This window comes from Perognathus longimembris, chromosome 16 (assembly GCF_023159225.1).
Source record: "Perognathus longimembris pacificus isolate PPM17 chromosome 16, ASM2315922v1, whole genome shotgun sequence".
Classification (NCBI taxonomy): domain Eukaryota; kingdom Metazoa; phylum Chordata; class Mammalia; order Rodentia; family Heteromyidae; genus Perognathus; species Perognathus longimembris.
Window position 1 is genome coordinate 58,420,982 of NC_063176.1, and position 22,912 is coordinate 58,443,893.

General features: G+C 39.7%; 1 protein-coding gene across 2 annotated transcripts in view; it reads left to right on the forward strand.

The window, feature by feature from the left end:
- LOC125364756 (transmembrane emp24 domain-containing protein 11) overlaps positions 1–22,875 on the forward strand; it is a 28,199-nt gene extending 5,324 nt beyond the window's left edge. The window contains exons 1-5 of one of the 2 annotated variants that reach the window (XM_048364439.1): positions 3,734–3,815; positions 3,911–4,011; positions 20,914–21,039; positions 21,765–21,911; positions 22,693–22,854. In XM_048364439.1, the coding sequence (XP_048220396.1) occupies positions 3,776–3,815; positions 3,911–4,011; positions 20,914–21,039; positions 21,765–21,911; positions 22,693–22,842 (564 nt within the window). In that variant the 5' untranslated portion in view covers positions 3,734–3,775 and the 3' untranslated portion in view covers positions 22,843–22,854. Of the gene's footprint in view, positions 1–3,733; positions 3,816–3,910; positions 4,012–20,913; positions 21,040–21,764; positions 21,912–22,692 lie in introns of those variants that run through there. The other variant, XM_048364437.1, reaches the window with a different exon arrangement.
- Positions 22,876–22,912: the final 37 nt, after the last annotated feature.

The following is a 22,912-nucleotide window of genomic DNA, read 5'->3' on the forward strand; positions in this document are numbered from 1 at the left end:
ACTGCTCACCACACTCTACACTTACAACAAGCCAGTGACGTTGGAACTTCTTCCAGCTCTATGAATAGATTTGATTTTGTATAATAGGAGAATACTTAATATTTAAGACAAAGAAAAATGATTCTCCAAAGTACTAGATGGAAAAATCAAAGTCTGGATAGACTGCATATGATATCATTTTATAAAATATGTAACATATGTTTATAGGTATAAACTGAAAGGGCAATACTGAGTACCAAAATCTTCTAGAGGAGATTTTCTTTCTAACACTCCTACAATGAATATGATTTCTTTCTCTAATAGCAAGCCCATGACCCACAGTGTCCATCTCAAGGATTTTTAGCCTGGAAGTATTGGGGTGACCACATCCAGCTCACTGACCTGTCAAGAGAGTAAGCTCACATCCCACAGGATCTGCATGGCTTGGACACTAGCAGGCGCCCAGTGTTCACTGAACTGAACACCAAGAGAAAGGCATCTGGAAAGTGAGCTCTGCCAAGAGAGTCTTTAATTTTGGGGGGAGGGAGGGCCTAGTTCAGCACACATATCCACACCATTCAGGTCTAAGTGAGGCACAGGTTATGACAGACATAATCTCAACTTGGGAATCAACCCTGCTGAGGTGTAACCTCAGTTCTGCCACTTATCTCAAGGATTTAAAATAACTCACTTAGCACTTCCAGGCCTTAGGCCCCTCAGCTATAAAACTGGGCATTCTTACACCAGTTTCACATGTGTAGCGCTGAAGGACAGCTGATAGAAACATGTTGCACCTTAAAGGCTCAATAACAATGCAGGAAATGATCAAATGAGTACACAGAACTCACAATGACCTAAGCTCTGAGTCAAGCAGCACACAAATTTAACTCACTTTTCTTACTGTAAGAGATGCCATTATTATTCTTGTTTTACCAATGGGGAACCAAAGACACAGTATCTTGCCTAAGTCAGAACACCTAGGAACCAGTGTCCTTGTTCCTGACCTGTGAGTCCTACTACCTCCTGTCATAGGGCCCTTATCCTGCCATGCCTGAGTGCTATGGTCACTGGCTTCATCTGATGCTGAGACATGCTTCTCTTCTGCCATCCACCGGTGGTTTGAGGCACAGCACCTCCCTCCATCGTCTATCTGAGGGGTGGAGTGGGCTGGCAAATACTTAGGACCAGTGGGTCCCAGAAAATGCAAGTGACAATCACTGGCATCCATCCTGATAACCCCAGGCCATATGCTAAGGACACTGGTGTTTTCATGTGGAAACCAACTGGCATTAATTCCTTTAAAATAGCTTACTGAGTAGGACACACTTCCATTCATTCCTGCTGATTATACTGTTTGGTAATTCGACATCCTTGATTTTTCATCTAGTTCTATCAAATATTGGCAGAGTATTGAAGCACCGACAATGTGGATTTGCCATTTTTGTTCCATGTGTTTTGAAGCTACATAGTTTAGTACATTGAGGATAAGCTGTATCATCTTTACCATTATGTCACTGGTCCCCGGTAATTTTCCTACACTAATATCCACTTTATCTGGTATTTTTTCAGTCAACCAGGATTTAGTAAAGTTCATATCAAAATGGCATATATTTTCAATTCCTTTATTGTTAATCTTTCTGTAGTATAATAATATTACAGAAAGTTTGAGTATAGTAATACTCAATTTGCTTTTCTTGTAGACTGCATTATAATCAGGTCACCAAAAAGAAAAATACATTCTAGCTGGGTGCCAGTTGCTTACATCTATAATTCTAGCTACTCAGGAGGCTGAGATCTGAGGACTGCAGTTCAACGCCAGCCTGCATAGGAAAGTCCTTGAAGACTCTTATCTCCAATTAATCACCAAAAAGCAAACAGTGTAGCTGTGTCTCAAGTGGTAGAGTGCTAGCGTTGAGCAAAAGAACAAAACAAAAGAAATTCAAAAAACAACCAACTCAGGGATAGTGCCCAGCCTCTGAGTTCAAGCCCCAGGACCACAAAAATCCATTCTAAGATGGGCACCAGGGGTTCATGCCTGTAATTATAGTTACTCATGAAGTTGAGATCTGGGAGACCACAATTTTTGAAGCCAGTCCAGGCAGAAAAGTCTGTGAGGTCTGTTTCTATAATAACCAACAAAAACAGGGCTGGAGGTGTGATTCAAGTGGTGAGCATGAATGAGGCATGCATTCAAGCCCTAGTAATGAAAAAAACCTGACAAGTTTTGTCTAATATCTGTTGGGAATATTACATGTAATTACTGATAGCAGGATCTAGGTGTACAGTTTCATTATTCTTTTTGTCTCCTGCTTTCCATTCCTTGCCTATCCTAAACATTTTGTAATATCCTAGTTTGCTTTATGTATAGTGTTTTTCACTGTATCTTTCTATAGTACTTACCAATGGCTTCACAGATTACCAATGCTTATTACTAGCATCAATATTTTTCCAGAGGAATTTTAAATTCTAGTTAATGTTTTTAATTAATTTACTTTGTTATTATAGAGGTGATAAACAGAGGGATTACAATTACATGAGTCAGGTAAGGAGTATGTTTCCTTCCATACAGTGTTTCCTGTTTCCTCACTCTCTCCCAGTCCCTCCCTCCTGTCTCCATCCAGGAGATGTTTAGTTCACTTTTCATCAGTGAGATTTTGTGAGAACTGTGAGAATTTTAAATTTTATACTTACATATTAAATAAATGCATTAACATTTTATACAATAGTACATTCAATGCCAGCCAGATATGTGCCAATCACTCTAAATAAGCCATTTATGCATATATGAATCTTTGGGACATCAACCCTATGTATATATCATTTCTATCATTTCACAGTGACACTAAAGCAAAGTGAACAAGTAGCAGACTCAGGATTCAAACTCAGGTCATGCAGTGCCTTCTTCCTTAGCTTCATGAAACTATCCAATAATTTAGTATTAGAAACACATATAAATATACATTATCTTTCCACTCCTCCATTCCTTCAGCTCTAGGCTCCAATGTCAGAGAAACCTTTCCAACTTCCCTGTATAATTTCAAAGCCCCATTATGTCTATACCTGTTACTTGCCTTTTCTTGCAGCACTAATACCCTGTCACAGCCTTGCTTGTTTCTGGCTGTATGGAAGTTCTAGAGGAGCAAGGACCTTGTCTACCTGCTTCACTTAAGGCCTCAGCTCCCAGAAGAGGGCTGTGTGGAAGGCTTGTCAAATTTGGGGGTGATTCCTCAGTATGCATTTTGACAATTAACTGAGATATGTTAAATGCTCAGCACAGTAGCTGGAATATTAAAAATGTCAGCTTTTTTAAAATTCCCACTGTATCTTCCAAGGACACAGGGGAAGTTAAACCACACAATAGCTACCACATAGTGGGAAGAACAAAATCTGAGGCACTACCAGTAATTCAAACTTTAGCAGGAGCCTAAATGAAATGAAATGAAGGTGGTGACATAGCCATTGGTGTGCCTCAGGAAGGAATTCTGCTGAAAGTGTCTGGGATCAGTAATGGATGGAAACATGAAAGGTAGGGCTCCTGGAGGGTGGGAAGGGGTGGGCCAGGCCCAGGAATCAGTCTGTCAGTGCTGGCCTGTGTTTACATTCTGTGTAGAAACCTGTAGATTTATTTTCAATAGTCCTCACCACTCAAATACTTAAGTAGGATATGTATTGTTTCCACTTTTCTTAAGTAAGAAATTAAGTCTGAATGAAGTGGCTTACCAAGTCAATCTTCAATAAGGGAGAGCCGGACCAGACCTCAAGTATCTCTCCACAAAGAACCACCCTATTCTGCCAGATGGAACTATCACAAAAGCCATTCAAACTAGCAGCACCTGGTGATGTCGACAGTTGATAAAGTCATTTCATTTAGCTGCAACTGTCTAGCACTATTCCTTACATCTTATAATAATCTCTTATGTTTTTGAAATAGGAACATTCAAGGTACAGCAATGGGACAGAGGGAGACAGGATTTCCTTGATTCTGCTCCTGGTTTGGGGATGTTTGTGACTATTACAACTTACAATGATGAGGTAAAATAGTCTTTCATAGTTGCTACTATTTTTCACTTGTAAGAATATACATGCTGTGCCCTCTCACATTTTAAAGCTCTACAAGACACCAATATTTATAAATGCAAATTAATTTTATATAGTTCTGAATAAAGATGTGTCACAAAAACTCAGAAAGGGCCGACATTCTAAGGTTATAGTCTAGGTAGCTTCCTCACATAAGAAGTTTAACAGAAATCAAACAGTGGGTCTCATATTAGTTATCCTGAGGCTTCGTGAGCTTTCATCAGCCCAGGCCTCATCTGCTTTGCAGGAGTGGCAGGTGTGCCAAAGTACAAGGGTCAGGAAAGCCTTCCTGTCTCCCATCTGGCGAAGCTTTCTCTGGGACTGTCACACCAACCTCTTGCTCACTGGGGAGTTTAAAAGCAACTTGGGCAACACAGCAAGATCACACACGCACACACATATCACATATATTTCTCCCAAAACAATGTCTCCTCTACAAGAGAGGAGGGACATGTTCTGTAATTCTGTAAACATTCAATAAATATATATTGTGGGCCTTATTCTTGCACCATAGGCTATATTTTTAGAAATGTTATTGCCACTGGAGGTTCTTTAACAAGAAACAACTCTAGTTCAACATTTCTTAAAATCCCAGATCCCTTGCTCCTTTATTTTTGTGCTGGTCCCGGGGATTGAACTCAAGGACTAGGTGCTGTCCTTGAGGTTTTTTTAAAAATATAATTTCATTGTTATTATTAAGGTGTTATACAGAGGGGTTACCATTTCATAAGTCAAGTAGTAAGTACACTTTTTGGGGGGCAATGTCACCCCTTCCTTTGCTTTCCCTACTTTTTCCTCTTTCATCCCTGTCCACAAGTTACATAGTTTTCCACAGTGTATGCTGAATAGCATGCCTATATTTGTTCACCCTTCCTCCCTCCTTTCTGCATCCTTCCCTTGCCCCTCCCTCCAAAAGGGAAAAAAAAAGCAAAACCAAACACCACCACCACCACCACCACCATCAATAGTAACAAGAAAAAAAAAGTTTCCATTTCCTGGAGTTCATTTCAATAAATAGTATTTTAAATGTTCAGAGAAGTTACATCTTTGGGTTCCTCCTCTAAGGGTATCCTCCGTGTGTGTGTGTGTGTGTGTGTGTGTGTGTGTGTGTGTGTGTGTGTGTCTGTGTCTGTGTCTGTGTGAATGCCCACAGTCCTGGATAGTTTAACATGTCCAGTTATATTTCAGATCTGGCTTCCACATATGAGAGAAAACATGTACCATTTGTCTCTGGGCTTGGCTTACCTCGCTTAACATGGTTTGTTCTAGGTCCATCCGCTTCCCTACAAATGACTAGTATTATTCTAATAGATGAGTAAAATTCCATTGTGCATATGTACATTGTGTTGGTCCATACATGTGTTGTAGGGCATCTGGGCTCCATCTGTAACTTGGCCATTATGAACAGTGCAGCAGTGAGCATGGATGGATGTGGAAGTATCTTTGTATCTTGACTTGTGATGATCTGGGTAGATGCCCAAGGGTGGTATGGCTATGTCATAGGAAAGTTCTGTGTTTCATTTTTGGAGGAACCTCCAAATGACCTTCCAGAGTGTGTAGGGGATGGCTTTACCTTTAAGACCTGGCTGCTGGCCACTCCCATCTCCTTCCGGGTTCTACCGGAAGAGATGCCAAACCAGCCCCACCCTCTCGTCTGCGAGCATGTCTCCTAATGGTGCTGGAGACCCCAGAGGCCCAGTCCTTAGGGGGCTGTGGTCTCCGCCCATAGAGGAAGCTCCATGACATCACCGTGATGGAAAGTTCATTAGCCAATCGTTAATACCCAGTTAGTCCCTCCTCTTCCTGCCGCCATTACTGTTACATAAACCCCTCCCTTGAATAAAACCCTTTGGAAGCTGGTAGACCATCGGACGGCTCCCTGGAATCTCCGTGTGCAGTGCCTTCTCTTAAATGTAAGGGGGGCTGGGGACGCGCAGGGATTTAGGCAGCCCTATCTCTTCTCAGCTTGGCCCGACCGGGACACGCTCTGCCCTTCCACCGGCGGGAGCAGCGCACAGAGCCAAGTGTCCCCCACAATTAGAGGCTTGATGTCTCCCCAGGGGGGACGTAGAGATTAAGCCCGACAAGAGTGGTTGTACTAGTTTACCTTCCCATCAACAGTGCAGTAGGGTTCCCTTTTCCCTACATTCCTGCCAGCTTTTGTTGTTCAAATTCTTTTTTTTTTTTTTTTTTTTTTTTTGCCAGTCGTGGGCCTTGGACTCAGGGCCTGAGCACTGTCCCTGGCTTCTTCCCGCTCAAGGCTAGCACTCTGCCACTTGAGCCACAGCGCCGCTTCTGGCCGTTTTCTGTATATGTGGTGCTGGGGAATCGAACCTAGGGCCTCGTGTATCCGAGGCAGGCACTCTTGCCACTAGGCTATATCCCCAGCCCGTTGTTCAAATTCTTGATGTTGGCCAATCCACCTGGAGTGAGATGGAATCTCAGTTATTTTGATTTGCATTTCCTTTATGGCCAGGGATGTCGAGCATTTCCTCATTTGTCTATTTGCCATTCTTACTTCTTATCTTGAGAAGTCTCTCCCAAGCTCCTTTGCTCACTTATTGATTGGCCTATTAGTTTGGGGAGGTGTTAATTTTTTGATCTCCTTGTATATTTTGGATATTAGGTCTTTATTGGATATATTGCTGGTAAAGATTTTCTCCCAGTCTGTTGGCTGTCTTTCTAGTTGAGTAACTATGTCCTTTGCTGTGCACCAACTTTTTATTTTAATGTAGTTCCATTTATCAAGTCTCCTTCCTGGTACTCTTCAAAAAAAGTCCCTACCTATTCCTATAAGTTCTAATGTTTCTCCTACTGTCTTGTAGTAGTTTCAAATTTTCAGATCTGATGTTGAGATATTTGATCCACTTTGAGTTGATATTGGTTCATGGTGACATCAGAGATTCAATTTTAGTTTTCAAGACATCACTGAGTTTTCCCAATACCAGTTAGAGAGGAAGCTTTTTTCCATCATATAGTTTTGGGTCCTTTGTCAAATATCAAATAACTATATGTCTTTATTTCTTGGTCATCTAGTCTGTTCCATTGATCTTTGAACCTGTTATTGTGCCAGAACCAAGATGATTTTGTTATTATAACTCTGTTGTAAAGCTTGAGATCTAGGATTGTGATACTACCAGCATTGCTTTTTTTCAGCCTAGAACTGCTTTGGCTATTTGAGGCCTTTTGTTGTTTCATATGAATTTTTGGGTTGCTTTCTCTATCTTGGTAAAGAATGTCATTGGGATTTTGGTGGGGATTGAATTAAATTTGTAGATTGCCTTTGGCAGTGTGACCATTTTCACTACCCATGAAAATGGAAGATCTTTCCATTTCCTGATATTGTGTTCTATTTCTTTCTTCAGGATTTTCATAGTTTTCACTACAGAGGTCTTTTACTTTCTTGGTTAGGTTTATTACGAAAATTTTTGAGACTATTGCAATTGAATTGTTTTCCTGATTTCCCTCTTTGCTTTACACTGTTGGTATGCAGAAAGGCTTCTGACTTTTGTGGGTTGATCCTACTTTGCCAAAGTTACTGATCAGCTTTAGGAGCTTGAGGATGGAGTCTCTCAGGTACTTTAGATATAACATCATGTAAGGAGGATATAACATCTGTAAGGAGGGGGTAGTTTGACTTCTTTTCCTATATGAATCCATTTTATGTCTTTCTCTTGCCTTATTGCTATCTAGGAGGTCCAGACTTACATTAAAAAGGAGTAGAGAAAGTGGACATCCTTGCATTGGTCCTGATTTTAGAGGAAACTGTTTTCATTTTTCACCATTTAGTATAATATTGGCTGTTGGTCTGTTATATGTAGCCTTTATTATGTTGAGGTATGTTCATTCTATTTCTATCTTCTCCAGAGTTTTTAACATGGACAGATGTTTGATTTTGTCTAAGGTGTTTTTCTGCATCAATTGAGATGATCATGTGATTCTTGTCTTAAGCTCTGTTACTGTGGTATACTACATTTATAGATTTACATATATTAAACTAGCCTTGAACCTCTAGGATAAAACCCACTTGATCCTAGTGTATATATTGTTTTTAGTTGATTTCTGTGGCTAGTATTTTATTAAGGAGTTTTGCACCTATGTTCATCAGAGATTGGTCTATAGTTGGTCTATAGTTCTCTTTTTTTCATTGGGTCCCTATCTGTTTTTGGGCTAATGTAATGCTGGCCTCATAAAATGTATCTGGTAGTGATCCTCCTGTTTCTATTTGTCTCTGCTTTTTTGCTCAAGGCTAGCACTCTATCACTTGAGCTACAGCTCCATTTTGGCTTTTTTTTTTTTTTTTTTTTTTGGTGCTTTACTGGAGATAAGCGTCTCATGTACTTTCCTGTCTGAGCTGGCTTGGAACTGTGATCCTCAGATCTCAGCCTTCTGAGCATGGGGACTACAGGCATGTGCCACCAGTGCCTGGCCCCAGAGCCCCTTATAAGGTCCCTACCATTACCCTACATTTTGTTTATACTTGGGCCAAGATTCAGAGCACAGGTTCCTTTTGCACCACAGAAAAGACAATCTTTTCTCCACTGCATTTTTTTTCCTTTGTGGATTTATTTCTAGACTCTCCATTCTGCCCACTGATCGATCCAGTACCACACAGTCATGATTACTGTGGCTTTGATTAAAGTTGGAAGTGTCAGTCCTCCAACTTGCCTCTTCTCCCTCAATAGTGTGCTGGGCTTGGTAGAACTTTTGCATTTGCATATGAACATTAGAATCAGACTGTCAATTCACAAAGTAACTTGTTAATATTTTATTGGTATGGTAAATTGGGAAGAACTGACATTTTGATGATATTCAGTCTTCTCATCCATGAACATGAACTGCTCTCCATTTAATTCCTTGATTTTACCCATTATACTACAAGATTGCTTACATTGATCTTGCACATTTTTCTAGATTTACAAACATTTCATTATTAGAAGGGTGTTAATGTAAACAGTATTGTGCTTTTTCATTTCACACACTTATTTTTCATAATAGAAAAATGATTCACTTTCATGAATTAATCTGGAGTCCTTCAGCCTTACTATAATTGCTTATTAGTTCTCAGTTGTACAGTTATTTTGGATTTTATACATAAACCATACCACCTATGAATAGTTTTATTTCTTCTTTCCCAATTTGTCCTTGAATTCCTCTTCTTCCTGCATAGCAGGAACTTTCAGCACAACGTAAAAACATTGGTACCAAGAGGTGGTATCAAGCCTTCTTCTTGATCGTAGGGACAAAGGCCTTAGGTTCTTATCTTTAAGTACATTGCTCTGTAGGCTATAAGATTTGTAGATATGATGCATTATATCAGTTAAGTTCCTTTCTATTCCTACTTCAATAAGGGACTTAAAAATCATGAATAGATATATTTTTTTGGTCTGAGATGGACTTGAACTCAGTACCTGACACATTTACTCAGTGGCTAGCACTCAACTGAGCAACAATTCCAACCCTAGACACTGTATTTAGGCAAAAGCTTTTACTGTATCAATATGATAATGCTGTTTTTCTTCTTAATATGTTGTTATGATGGATTTTATTTTACTTTTACAGTACTGGGGTTTGAACTTGGCCTCACACTTGCTAAGCAAACATTTTTCCCACTTGAGCTATGGCCCCAGAGCTTCTGTTGCTTTACGTTTCAGATACTGTCTCATGCTTTTGCTCAGGACCAAACTCAGACTGAGATTCTCTTGCCGGAGTCTCCAGTATAGCTAGGGATTACAGGCATAGTATCTAGCAAGTTCTTTGAGATAAGGTCTCATCAGCATTCTGCTCAGGCTGGCCTCCAACTGTGATACTTCTACCTATGCCCCTCAAGTAGCTGGGATTACAAGCATGTTTGACCATACTCAGTATGATGAAGTGGTGATGTCTGAATGTTTGAAGCAGCCTTACACATCATTATCTCTTTTCACATTCTTTTGCATTTGATTTGTGATGTACGTTCATAAGAGATAACTATAGATTTCTTGTTGTTTCATCTCATTTGGTATTAAGTAATATTGGCCTCATAAAATGAATTAAGAGCTAGGAATAGTAGTGCATACACACATTCCCAGTACTCAGGAAGCTGAGACAGGAGGATTACTTGTTCCCAGACACTCAAAACGAGCATGGGAAATATTAGACCCTATAATAACAACAAGGAGTTAGGAGATACTCTTCCCACTTCTAACTTTTTTTTATTAATTAAAAAAAATTTTGACATGGTGTTGTGCAAGAGGGGTACAGTTACATAATAGGGCAGTGTGTACATTTCTTGTGATATCTTACACCCTGTTTTTCTTTCCTTTCCCTAGATCGCGTAGACATATATACAATACACAGTGTACCAAAAACATATACAGCAGCCACATGGCCTACGCCAAAGGAGATTCACCTAGGGCTTTAAATGTAGCATCAACAATAGAGTTTGCTTATCCTTGTCTTATATGAATATACATACATAGCTTTTGAGCTATTGTGATCCACTGAGAGGTCTATTTTTGACCTTTATATGTTGAGTTTGACAAGAAGTTTTTGGTTTTGTAGACCTGGTCTCTACTGTATCCCCCTTCCCCCACCTTAACAGTCATATATCAAGGAGATCATGCCCCTTTGTTTTCTGTGTTTTAAGCTTGTCTCACTCAACATTATTTGTTCAAGTTCTGACCATTTCCCTGCGAATACCAATATTTCACAATTTCTAATTGTTATGTAGTATTACATTGTGTAAAGGTACCATATTTTTTGGATCCATTCATCTGTGGAGGGGCATCAGGGTTGTTTCCATATTTTGGCTATTGTGAATTGTGCAGCGATAAACATGGAAGTGCAGATATCTTTTTGATATCTTGAGGCCTGTTGTTCAGGATAGATGCCTAGGAGTGGTATGGCTGGGTCATAGGTTATGTCTATGTTGAGCTTTTTGAGGAACCTCCATACTGTTCTCCAAAGTGGTTGTTCTAATTTGCACTCCCACCAACAATGGAGAAGGGTTCCTCTTTCCCTGCACCCCCTCCAGCATTTGCTGTTGCCTGTGTTCAGAGTATAGGCCATTCTAACTGGAGTGAGGTGGTATCTCAGGGTTGTTTTTATTTGCATTTCCTTTACTGCCAGGGATGTTGAACATTTCCTCATATGTTTCTTTGCCAGTTTTATCTCTTCTCTTGTGAAGTCTCTCTTTAGCTCCTTTGCCCATTTCATAATTGGTTTACTGGGCTTGGAGGGGGATAGTTTTTTGAGTTCTCTGTGGATGACGGATATTAGGCCTTTGTTTGTTGCTGTGCTGGTAAAGATCCTTTCCCATATGGTTGGCTATCTTTCTAGTTTGGTGGCTGTCTTTAGCTGTGCAGAAACTTTTAATTTTGTCGTAGTCCCATTTGTCGAGTCTCTCCCCTGTTGTGCCCCTGGGACTCTATTCAGGAAGTTCCTTCCTGTGCCTGTAAGTTCTAGCATCTTTCCTACTCTGTCCTTCAGTAGTTTCAAGGATTCAGGTCTGATGTTGAGGTCCTTGATCCATTTTGAGTTGATCTTGGTGCATGGTGATAGGCTAGGGTCTACTTTGAGTTTTCTGCATATGGCTGCCCAGTTCTCCCAGCACCAGTAGTTGAAGAGGCTTTGTTTTTTCCATTATATGTCTTTAGCTCCTTTGTCGAATATCAGCTGACTGTAAGAATGCGGTTTTATTTCTGCGTCTTCAATTCTATTCCATTGGTCTTAAGGTCTGTTTTTATGCCAATATCAGGCTGTTTTTGTTATGATGGCTCTATAGTAGAGCCTGAAATCTGGTATTGTGATACCTCCTGCACTGCTTTTTTTTTTTTGCCTAGAATTGCTTTGGCTATTCTAGGTTTTTGCTGTTCCATATGAATTTATGGGTTGCTTTCTCTATTTCAGTGAAGAATGTAGCTGGAATCTTGATGGGGATTGCATTGAATTTGTATAACAATTTGGGCAATATGGCCATTTTCACTATATTGATTCTGCCTACCCATGAGCATGGGAGGTCTTTCCATCTCCTTGTGTCTTCCTTGATTTCCCTTTGTAGATTTTTATAGTTCTCATTAAATAGGTCCTTCACGTCTTTAGTTAGGTTAATCCCTAAGTAATTTATTCTTTTTTTAGCTATTGTAAATGGTATTATTTCCATAATTTCCTTTTCTGTTTGTATATTGCTGGTGTACAGAAAAGCTGCTGACTTTTGTGGATTGATTTTGTATCCTTCTACTTTGCCAAAATGGTTTATTAGGTGTAGGAGTTTTGGGACTGAGTTTTTTGGGTCCTTCAGATATAAGATTATGTCATCTGCGAATAGGGATAGTTTGATTTCTTCTTTGCTGATGTGGATGTCCCTTTGATGTCCTCCTCTTGCCTTCTTGATATGGCTAGGGATTCCAGCACTATACTGAAAAGAAGTGGGGAGAGTGGGCATCCTTCTCTTGTTCCTGAGTTTAGAGGGAATGATTTTAGTTTCTCTCCATTTAATACAATATTAGCAGTTCGTCTGTTGTATATGGCTTTTATTGTTTTGAGGAATGTTCCATCTATTGCTGTTCTCTCCAGAGCTTTTAATAAGCATGGATGTTATATTTTTGTCAAAGGCTTTTTGGGCATCAACTGAGATAACAATGTGATTCTTGATTTTAGTTCTGTTTATGTGGTGAATTACATTAATAGATTTACGGATGTTGAACCATCCTTGTGTCTGTGGGATGAAGCCTACTTGTTCATGATGTATAATTTTCTTGATCAGTTTCTGGATCCTGTTAGCTAATATTTTATTGAGGAGCTTTGCGTCTGTGTTCATTAGTGATATTGGTCTGTATTGTATTCTCTTTTTTTGTTGGGTCTTTGCCTGGTTTGGGGATGAGTATAGTATTAGCTTCATAGAATGAGTTTGGGATTTATCCCTCTGTTTCTATTTTGCAGAAGAGTTTGAGGAGTATTGGTATTAGCTCCTCACTAAAGGTTTTATAGAATTCGTTGGTGAATCCATCAGGGCCTGGGCTTTTCTTTGTTGGGAGGCTCTTGATTACCCCCTGTATCTCGCTGTAAGTTATTGGGTTATTTAGTTGATTTATTTCTTCTTGATTCAGTTTGGGCAGTTTACACTTCTCTAAGAACTGATCCATTTCTGTAAAATTATTGTTTTTTTTAGTGAGTAGAGGTTCTGGAAATAGTTCCTTATGATTGTTTGAATATCGTGTGTATTTGTTGTATTTTTTCCTGTGGAGTCCCTGATTTTACAGATATGAGTCTCTTCTCTTCTTTTTTTGTAAGTCTTGCGAGGGTTCTGTCAATTTTATTTATTTTCTCAAAGAACCAGCTTTTAGTTTTATTTATTTGTTGAATGGTCTTTCTATTTTCAATCAGATTTATCTCTTCTTTAATCTTTGTGATCTCTCTCCTCCTAGTCATTTTAGATTCGATTATTTCTTGTTTCTCCAGATGTTTTAGTTTCATCGTGAGGTTATTCACCTGCTCTGCTTCCATTCTTTTAATGTGAGTGCTGAAGGCAATGATCTTGCCCCTCAGCACTGCCTTAGCTGTATCCCATACATGTGATGTATTACGTTGTCGTTATGGCTTATGAATTTGTTAATTTCATCCTTAATTTGGTCTGTAACCCAAATGTTAGATAACAGTGAGGGGTGCAGTCTGGTATAGCCTCTGTGGTATCCTTTGTTATTGAGGGTTACCTTTATTCCACTGTGGTCAGATATAATACATGGGATGACGTCAATACTTTTGTATTTGTGTGGGCTATGACATGATCTATTTTGGAGTATGTTCCATGGGCTGCTGAGAAGAATGTGTATTGGGTCTCTGTAGGGTGAAAGACTGTACAGATCTATCAGATCCATTTGGGATATGGTGTTATTTAGGTCCTCAGCTCCCTCGCTAATCCTCTGGGTGTTGGATCTGTCTCTTGGAGAGAGTGGAGTATTAAAGTCTCCCACTATGATTGTGTTTGGGTCTATCTTGTTCTGTAGTTCTGTGAGAATTTGCTTGACATATGTAGGGCCTCTTTTTTTCAGTGAGTATATATTTATCACCGTGATGTCTTGATTCTGGATTTTTCCTTGTATTAGAAGGTAGTGCCCTTCTTTGTCTTTTTGAGTTGATTTTAATGAGAAGTCCAGCTTGTCTGAAATCAGGAATGCTACTCCTGCCATTTTGGTAGGTCCATTTGCTTGGAAGATCTTGCTCCATCCTTTCATTCAGAGCCTGTTTTTGTCCCTTGCTGTAAGATGGGTCTCTTGAAGACAACAGATGGCGACTTTTTGTTTATGGATCCACTCTGTCAGTCTGCTCCTCTTTATCGGAGAGTTTATACCATTTATATTCAAAGAGATCATGGATAAGAGGGTTGGTTTTTTTTTCCCTTCCATTTTCCTGTTAGGCTGTTTTTCCTCTCCTTTTGTTCTTGTCTTTATTGAGCTATTGTAGTTTCTTTCTGTTTCTGTCTGAGGGTCCTGTACGTTTTCTGTTGGGTGGGGTTCCCCTCTTAGAATTCGCTGTAAGGCTAAGTTTTTTATTCACATACTCCTTTAGATCCTCTTTGCTATCGAAAGATCTGGTTTTTCCCTTGAAGGTGAATTCTAGTTTTGCTGGATATCTAATTCTGGGTTGGCAATTGTAGGCCTGGAAGACTTGGATGGTGTTCTTCCACACTATTCGTGCATTGTAGGTTTGTGTGGAGAGGTCTGCTGTGATTCTGATCCTTTTCTCATTGTAATATAGCTCTTTCTTCATTTTGGCTGCATTCAAAATTTGCTCTTTATTCTTGAGATCTGAAGTCTTGATTTTTATGTGCCTGGGCGAGGATTTTCTAGGGTCTGGTCTGCCAGGCGTCCTATAGGCTTCGGTTACTTGCGTGAGGTCCCTTGTGAGATTGGGGAAGTTTTCTGCAATAACTCTATTGAAAATATGTTGTAGCCCTCTGCTCTGGTATTCGGCTCCTTCATCTATTCCAAGTATGTGCAGATTACATCTGTTGTCTTTGTCCACTAGCTCCTGGATTAGTCTGCCCTGGAGTTTCACCATTTCTTGGAGTGTGGAAATTTTCTGGTCCTTATCAGCTGCATCGTGGTCCAAAAGAGAGATTTGGGATTTGATATGATCAATTCTTTGTGATGTGGCTTCAACTGTGGAGTTTATGCATGTCAGCGAGCTATTTATGGTTGCCAGATCAGCTCTTATCATGGAAATTTCTTCTTTTAAAGAGTTGTATTTTAAATCTATTTTTTCATGCATTTCGCTTCTCAGGATGTTAAGGTCTTCTTTAACGGAGGAGTGCACTGTATCCATTTTTGCTTCCATTTCTTTCTTGACTTCCTGAAGGTCCTTCGAGACTTCCATTCTAAACTCCTGGAATTGTTTTCTGAATTCATTCCTGAGGAGTTCCATCATTTCTGCTATCTAAGCCTCAGTTGTTTTTTTATTCTCCACCTCCTCTTCGGTCATACTACTTTTTGGAGCTGGCGAGTTGGCTTGACCTTTCATGAAATTTGTAATATTTCTTTGTGATTTGCGCATCTGGAGATCTGTAGGTGGCGACCTTGGCTTGGCTTTGTGCTGGTTCCCGCTGGTCTGTCAGTGGAGACTTGTTTGTGTCCTGGCTCTGGGCTTGAGTTTGGCTGTTGAACCTTACTGCCCAATGGGTGAGCGTGACCATCTCGGTTGTTGCTGAGGTGGTCACCCTCGCTGCGCTTGGGGGTGGGTAGGTTCTGTGTCTTTCTCTGCAGGACTGTGCCCTGCCGCTGTGTTGTGCTGATCCTAGTGTGTAACTGATGGGGGTTTGCGGGTCGCTGGTTCAGCATGGCATGGAGACTTTGCTCTTCTTTGATTCTTTTCCCACTACGTGCCGTGGTCAAAAGAGCTCACCTCTCAGCTTGAGAATTGCTGCTGAGAGGCGGCTTGCCCACCTGTGCGGAGTGCTCTGGTCCTGGATTGTGTGTGTGTCCTGCGCTGCTGTGGGCTTTTCGGGGCTGGGGTGCTGGGGTGTGGCGATTGGTCGTTTGGTGGTGGTGGTCCCTGCTCTCCCCATTTGTGCTGCCTGGTTCCACTGCTGTTGTTGTCTGTTCCTGGCCATTTGGTCCCACACCTCCGGTTCCACGCCACCATCTGTCTTGGTCAGTCTCTGTCGGTCTGTGCTCTGTCTGGGGCCCGTTGAGCTCCTGCTGTCTAGACTCTGCGCTCCTGGCATGACTTTTTGGCTGTTGCTTCTCTGGTCGCTGATGGTCTGCGGTCCCGTTTACCGGCGCCAGGTCCCCTTTCCCAGCCTGGCCCTGTTCGGGCCGGGGTCGGCGGGGTGGGGGGTGGGGGTACCCCTGAGATTTTCCAACTCTGTACAGGTTATAGGCTCTTCTATTTTTGTTCTTTTTTGTTTCCTGTGTTTCTCTGTTTGTTCGGAATGTTGGGTTTGCTGGTCTCTTGATGGGGTGTTGGGTGTTGGAGTTCCCAGCTCACTATTCGGTTGGAGCGAGTTGGGGTACCTCCCTATTGTGACAGCGCCATCTTCCTCCTCTCCACTTCTAACTTTTGACAGAGATTTTTAAAATTAGTATAATTCCTTCCCTTAAGTGTTTTTTAGAATTCACCAGTGAACTTGTCAGGACCCAATAGTTTCTGGTTTGGAATGATATTCACTCTTGATTCACTTTCTTTTAGTGCATATAGGACTATTTGGAGTTAAAGAAGATTGTGTCTTTCAAAAAACTGGTCCATTTCAACCAGGTTGTCAAATTAATTGGCATAGCCGTCCAAGGCATTCCTCTATTATCCTTTTAATGTCCCTAGGATCTACAGAGATTTATCCTCTTTCATTTGTTATTATTTATATCCTCTTTGTTCTTAGTCATTTGGATACGGGTTTATTGAATTTATTGGTCTTCCCAAGCAATCAGCTTTTAGATTCACTTTATTTCCTGTTTTCTTATGCCTATCACTTACTTTATTGTCTTAGAATTTTAATTGCTCTGCCTATATTACCTATTTTTCCTGCATGTTTTTTCCATTATAGTCTTTAACACAGAGGTCAGTTTTTTTTTTTTTTTAAATTCCTGACCTGATGATTCCAACATCCTTGCTGTATCTATATGTTTCTGATGTATACTTTCTTACTTCAAACTTTTTGTCTTTTAATATGAACCATATTTTTGGTTGAAATCAGATATAATGTGCCTAGTACAAGGAACTCAGTACTGTCTCACAGAGACAGTTGTTTTGAATTTATTTTTATTATTAACTGCATATAACAATGGGCTTTGTGACAACAGTTTTGCACATATAAAATGTATTTTGATCATATTCTTTACCCCCCTCAACCATTCAATCCTACTATCTGTCACTCTCTCACTGGTTCCCTTCCTGTTCCTAAATAATCCTCCTCTACTTTCATGGCTCAACACTGTCCTAGATACCATGTATGAAAGAAAACAAGCAATATTTGTCTTCTGAACCTAATTTATTTAGTTTAACATGATCATCAATTGCATATTTTCCTGCAAGTGATATAACTTTGTTCTTCCTTATACATGAACAAAACTCCAGTGTGTATATATATACATTTTCATTTATCCATTTATCTTATGGTGGGCACCTAGGCATGACTTGGCTATTGTGAACAATGCTGCAATAAATATCTCCATTGTATACTGACTTTGATTCCTTTGGGTATACACTCAGGATTGGCACAACTGGATGTGGTGGTAGTTTACTTCTAATTTTTTGAGGAACCACAATGTTGATTTCTTTTGTTTTTTGGTTTTTGTTTTTTTTTTTTTTGCCAGTCCTGGGCCTTGGACTCAGGGCCTGAGCACTGTCCCTGGCTTCTCTTTGCTCAAGGCTAGCACTCTGCCACTTGAGTCACAGCGCCACTTCTGGCCATTTTCTGTATATGTGGTGCTGGGGAATCGAACCCAGGGCTTCAAGTATACGAGGCAAGCGCTCTTGCCACTAGGCCCTATCCCCAGCCCCACAATGTTGATTTCTATAATGGCTGCACTAACTTGCATTCCCACTAATAGTGTCTAAGTGATCCTTTCCCCCCAACAGCCTCACCAGCATGTTTTTGTTTTTGTTTTTACAGATATTCTGATTGGGGTAAAATAGAGTTTCAATGTAGTTCTGACTTGATTACAGTTTTTAAACTTTTTTTGTATTAATTGGCCATTTGTACTTTTTTCTCATACTGACACTTGAACTCGGGGCCTTGTGCTTGCTAGGAGGTACTCTACCACTTGAACTACACTCCAGCCCTTTTTGCTTTAGCTATTTTGGGGACAGGATATTGTGCTTCTTGCCCAGGTCAGCCCAGACCACAATCTTCCTACTCATATTTCCTGCACAGCTGGAATGACAGTCATATACCATCACACCTAGCTATTGGTTGAGATAGGCTGCCTCACTAAATTTTTGGTCTGAACTGGCCTTAAACTGAGATGTTACCCAATCTTTACTCCCTGAGTAGCTTAGTTTACAGATATGAGCCACTGTGTCCAGCTACATTTGTACTTCTCTTGAGAACTGTCTGATCAACTCATTGTCTATTTATTAATTGGATTACGTGTGTTCTCTTTTCTTTCTTTCTTTTTTTTTTTTTTTTTTTTTTTTTTTTTGCTAGTACCAGGGTTTGAACATACAGCCAGACTCATGCTTGTCTGGTTTGCTTACTCAGCTGGCCTTCTACTATTTTAGCCATGCCTCCAGCCTGGCATTTTGCTGGTTATTTTTGCTTAGGCTGGCCTTCTCAGTAGCTAGGATTACCAGGGTGAGCCACCAGTGCCTGGTTCAATTACTAGTTCTTTTGGCATTTATTTTTTAAATTTCTTTATATATTCTGGATATTAATCATTCATTAGATGAATATTTGGCAAAGATTTACTTCTTTCCTGTAGACTGTCTTTTCACTCTGGTACAATTACCAGAAGCAATTTCTCTTGCTGTTCATGAACTATTAAATTTGATGCAATCCTATTTGTCAATTCTTGCTATTATTCTTGAGCTACTTGGAGTCCTATACAGAAAGTTATTGCCTTTGTTTATATACTGAAGCATTTCCTCTGCTTTCCTCTGGAAGTTTCTAAGCACCAGGTCTTAAATTAAGGTCTTTAATCCATCTTGAATTGATTTTTGCACCAGATGAGATAGGGATCAAGTTTCAGCTTTCACTGTGGTTGTCCAGTTTTCCCAGCTCCGTTTATTGAAAAGATTGTCTTTTCTCCAACTATGTTTTTGACACTTTTGTTGAGATTCAGGTGGTGTATCTGTTGTGGGTTTGTTTCTGGGTCCTCTATCCTATTCCATTGGTCTTTGTATCTGTTTTACACCATTACCAATAGACTAAGATTTTTGCTTGTGTATTCTGCTCTGGTAGATTGTAATTCTTCACACCTGTCTATCCGTCTTTCTAATTTGGGACAGAAATTTGCTTTGAAACCATAATTCTCTAACAGATCTAAGAATTGTTGTTATTCAGTTTATGCAACTTTTACTTATTAGTATGGAATGACAACTTATAAGCTCTATTATAAGGTAGCATGGAAATCTTTTGTGTAGATGTAGGTTAATATTTTCTTTTGCTGCTGTACAATGCCCCTTTAGTTGGCTTTTCTGAAACATAATCTATTGAAAAGTACTATTATTTCAAAAATACAATATTTCTGTTAGTAACATCAGAGTGAATACCTATTTACACATAACTACCTATTTCAGCATTCTTATGGAATAAGTTTCTTATGCTGTGACAGTTATATACATTTTTATAGAATTTTTGTGGTTTAAACATTTTTTTAGTTTATTTGGGGCAGGTTTCACAATGCAATTGAGGCTGGCCTCAAACTCAAGATTCTCCTGCTTCCATCTCCCAAGTGCCAGTTCCACTTTTATCTTCAATACATGTTGTACAACTGCTTTCCAAAAGAATTATTCAATTTACATTCCCACCAACAATATTTGGAAAGTGTTTATTACTCCATACTCCCCACGTACTTTTAAATCCTTACAAATACGTCAATGATTAAGGAGGGATGTCATGCTGTCCTTTGGATTTCTGTTACTTGCAAGGCTTATATTTTTCATGTTCAGTATACTTATGATTTCTTCTTGTGGAATTGCATACTTTTCAATAGAATTATATAAGAGAAATTTATATTTACTTACTTACAGTACTGGAATTTGAACTCAGGACTTCACTTGCTAGACAGACCCTCTACCACTCACACCATGCCTCTAGCCCTTTCTGCAGTAGTGATTTTTAAAAACTGTTGTTATAAAGGTGATATACAGAGGGGTTATCTTTTTATAAGTGAGATAATGTGTGCATTTCCTTTTGGACAATGTCAGCCCTTCCTTAGCTCTCTTTCAGCTCTAGTATTTTTTTTTTTTGCCAGTCCTGGGCCTTGGACTCAGGGCCTGAGCACTGTCCCTGGCTTCTTTCTGCTCAAGGCTAGCACTCTACCTCTTGAGCCACAGCGCCACTTCTGGCTTTTTCTATATATGTGGTGCTGGGGAATCGAACCCAGGGCTTCATGTATACGAGGCAAGCACTCTTGCCACTAGGCCATATTCCCAGCCCAGCTCTAGTAATTTTTAAGATAAGGTCTCACTTTCTGTCCAGGCTGGTTTGGAATGAAATCTTCCTGCGCAGCTTGGATGACAGGTATGTATCACTGTGCCTACCTTTTATGGATGAGATGGGGTCTTGTGAACTTTTTGCCTGTGTTGTCTATAATCCTCCTGATCTTAGTCTCCCTAGTAGCTAGAATTGTAGGCATGAGTCACTAGTGCCCATCTAGGTTTATTCTTAAGAATGGAAAGTAGAGAATAAAAAACTTAAACTATCAAAATCTTCAACTCTAGGTATTATTATCAAAGTTATATGGTGCACAAGGAACATTCTATTTCACGTCCCATTCACCTGGTGAACACATGATTTGCTTGGAATCTAATTCTACACAGCTTGTGTCCTTTGGAGGGAGTAAGCTGGTGAGTATGTCTCCCATGCCCTTGTTGAAGAACACAGCATCACTATTCAAGCATGACATTGGTATGCAGAACCATTACACTGAAACTGGCTAGAAATGTATTAAAATCCTGTGCCCAAACCTCAATGCAACAACCACAGAGGGAGCTGGAGAGTTTGGAAGGCATCAAAGGAGAGCCACAGAGCTGATTAAAGAGTCTGAAAAATAAGAGTTGTGAGGGAAGGTTAACAGGACTGTGATTATTCAGGCTTGAAAACAAATGAAGGCTGAGGAGTGAATTAATAATGGAACTCTAATAAAACTCTTACAGTAAGTCTATATGGTGTTTGGCTATTTTCTAAATGTACTGAGAACAGATTCAAGAGAGTCTGTACTTTGGCATACAATATTCAGCTATATGTAAATGAATTTTCCTAAAAGTATTAGTCAAATTTTATCAGCACCAATGGCATTTACCTAATAGAAAATTTTATATTTGGGAAGGCAAAAATATACTTCCAGGTCAATGGGTTCCATTTAATGCATTATTATAAGAAAGACTAGAAAGAGTATTGAGTAGACTACAGTACCAGTCAGGATAAAAGGAAGAATTAAGTGGTACCTCACAAAAAGGGGCACTAGAGAGAAAGGAGGGAGGGGTGGGAGGGAAGGACACAAAAAGAAAGGAAGGCAAAAGATGAATTGTTTTTTAAATTTGCAGTTTCTTCTTTTTAACTGTTTGTACAGCGTATCCACTTAGATATTCGAGTTGGAGAACATGACCTTGATGCAGCAATTGCTCAGGCAAAGGACAAAGTTAATAAAGTTACCTTCAAGCTTGAACATCTAATTGAACAAATTGAGCAAATACTCAAAGAACAAAACTATCAAAGGGTCAGTCTGCCTGTTCAGCTTATTTTATTTCTTCCTGCCAAAGCCCCTGAAGTGAGGAAAGAATCAACTGCTGGTTCCTAGTCTCAAACCTAGAACTATGCGGATATTCAGGGAATGGGGAGAGAGCAATTTTCTTTCTGTCTGCTGGGCCGTGAATCACTCTAGGAAAGGGGGATGTGGCTCATTTGCCTCTATTTTCTTCCATACGTACTTAGCAAATACACATCAGTAGAGGGTGAGGGCTTATAGAATGATTAAGTATTGTCACTCATATTTCACTTATTTGTACAGATTCAAGTATGCTCATATTCTAGATCACATTTTTGTTCTTGTGACATCAAGTGTTTTCTGAGTCACTGTGCTCAGTGGTTGCTGGTCAGACATGGGCTCAAGTCTGCTCTATCACACACTAAGCCTCAGTTTATTTGAGAAGTAAAGACAGCAGATAATTAAGTAAAGCCAGTAGGTACTTTGCACAGCACCTAAAAAAAGTGAGGACTCAAATGATGCAAGTCTATCACGTAGGGAAAGTTCACTTTGCCTGATAGACAGTAGTAAAGAAAATGTGTAAGTAGATTAAGTCCTTGACATTTTAAATCAGACTACAGTTTTATAAGTGGGTTTTTACTGTTTTATTCTTGGTTAAACAAAAAAGTCTGAGTTAGATAGTACTATTCTTTGGCATAAGATACTAATTGGATAATATTAAATACCTTGAACACATACAGCAAATGCACTAAGTGCCTTGAGAAACTAAACCCATCTTTTCTCTTCTGTATAGGCCCGTGAGGAAAGTTTTCGAATGACCAGCGAGGATACAAATAATAATGTTTTATGGTGGGCTTTTATACAAATATCAGTCTTGATCTTGGTTGGAATTTTTCAAATGAAACACCTTAAAAACTTCTTCATAGCTAAGAAGCTTGTTTAATATATTTCTGATAAAAGCAAATAATCTGCATAAATTGTTCTTGTAAATGAAGTATTTTGAATCACTGTGC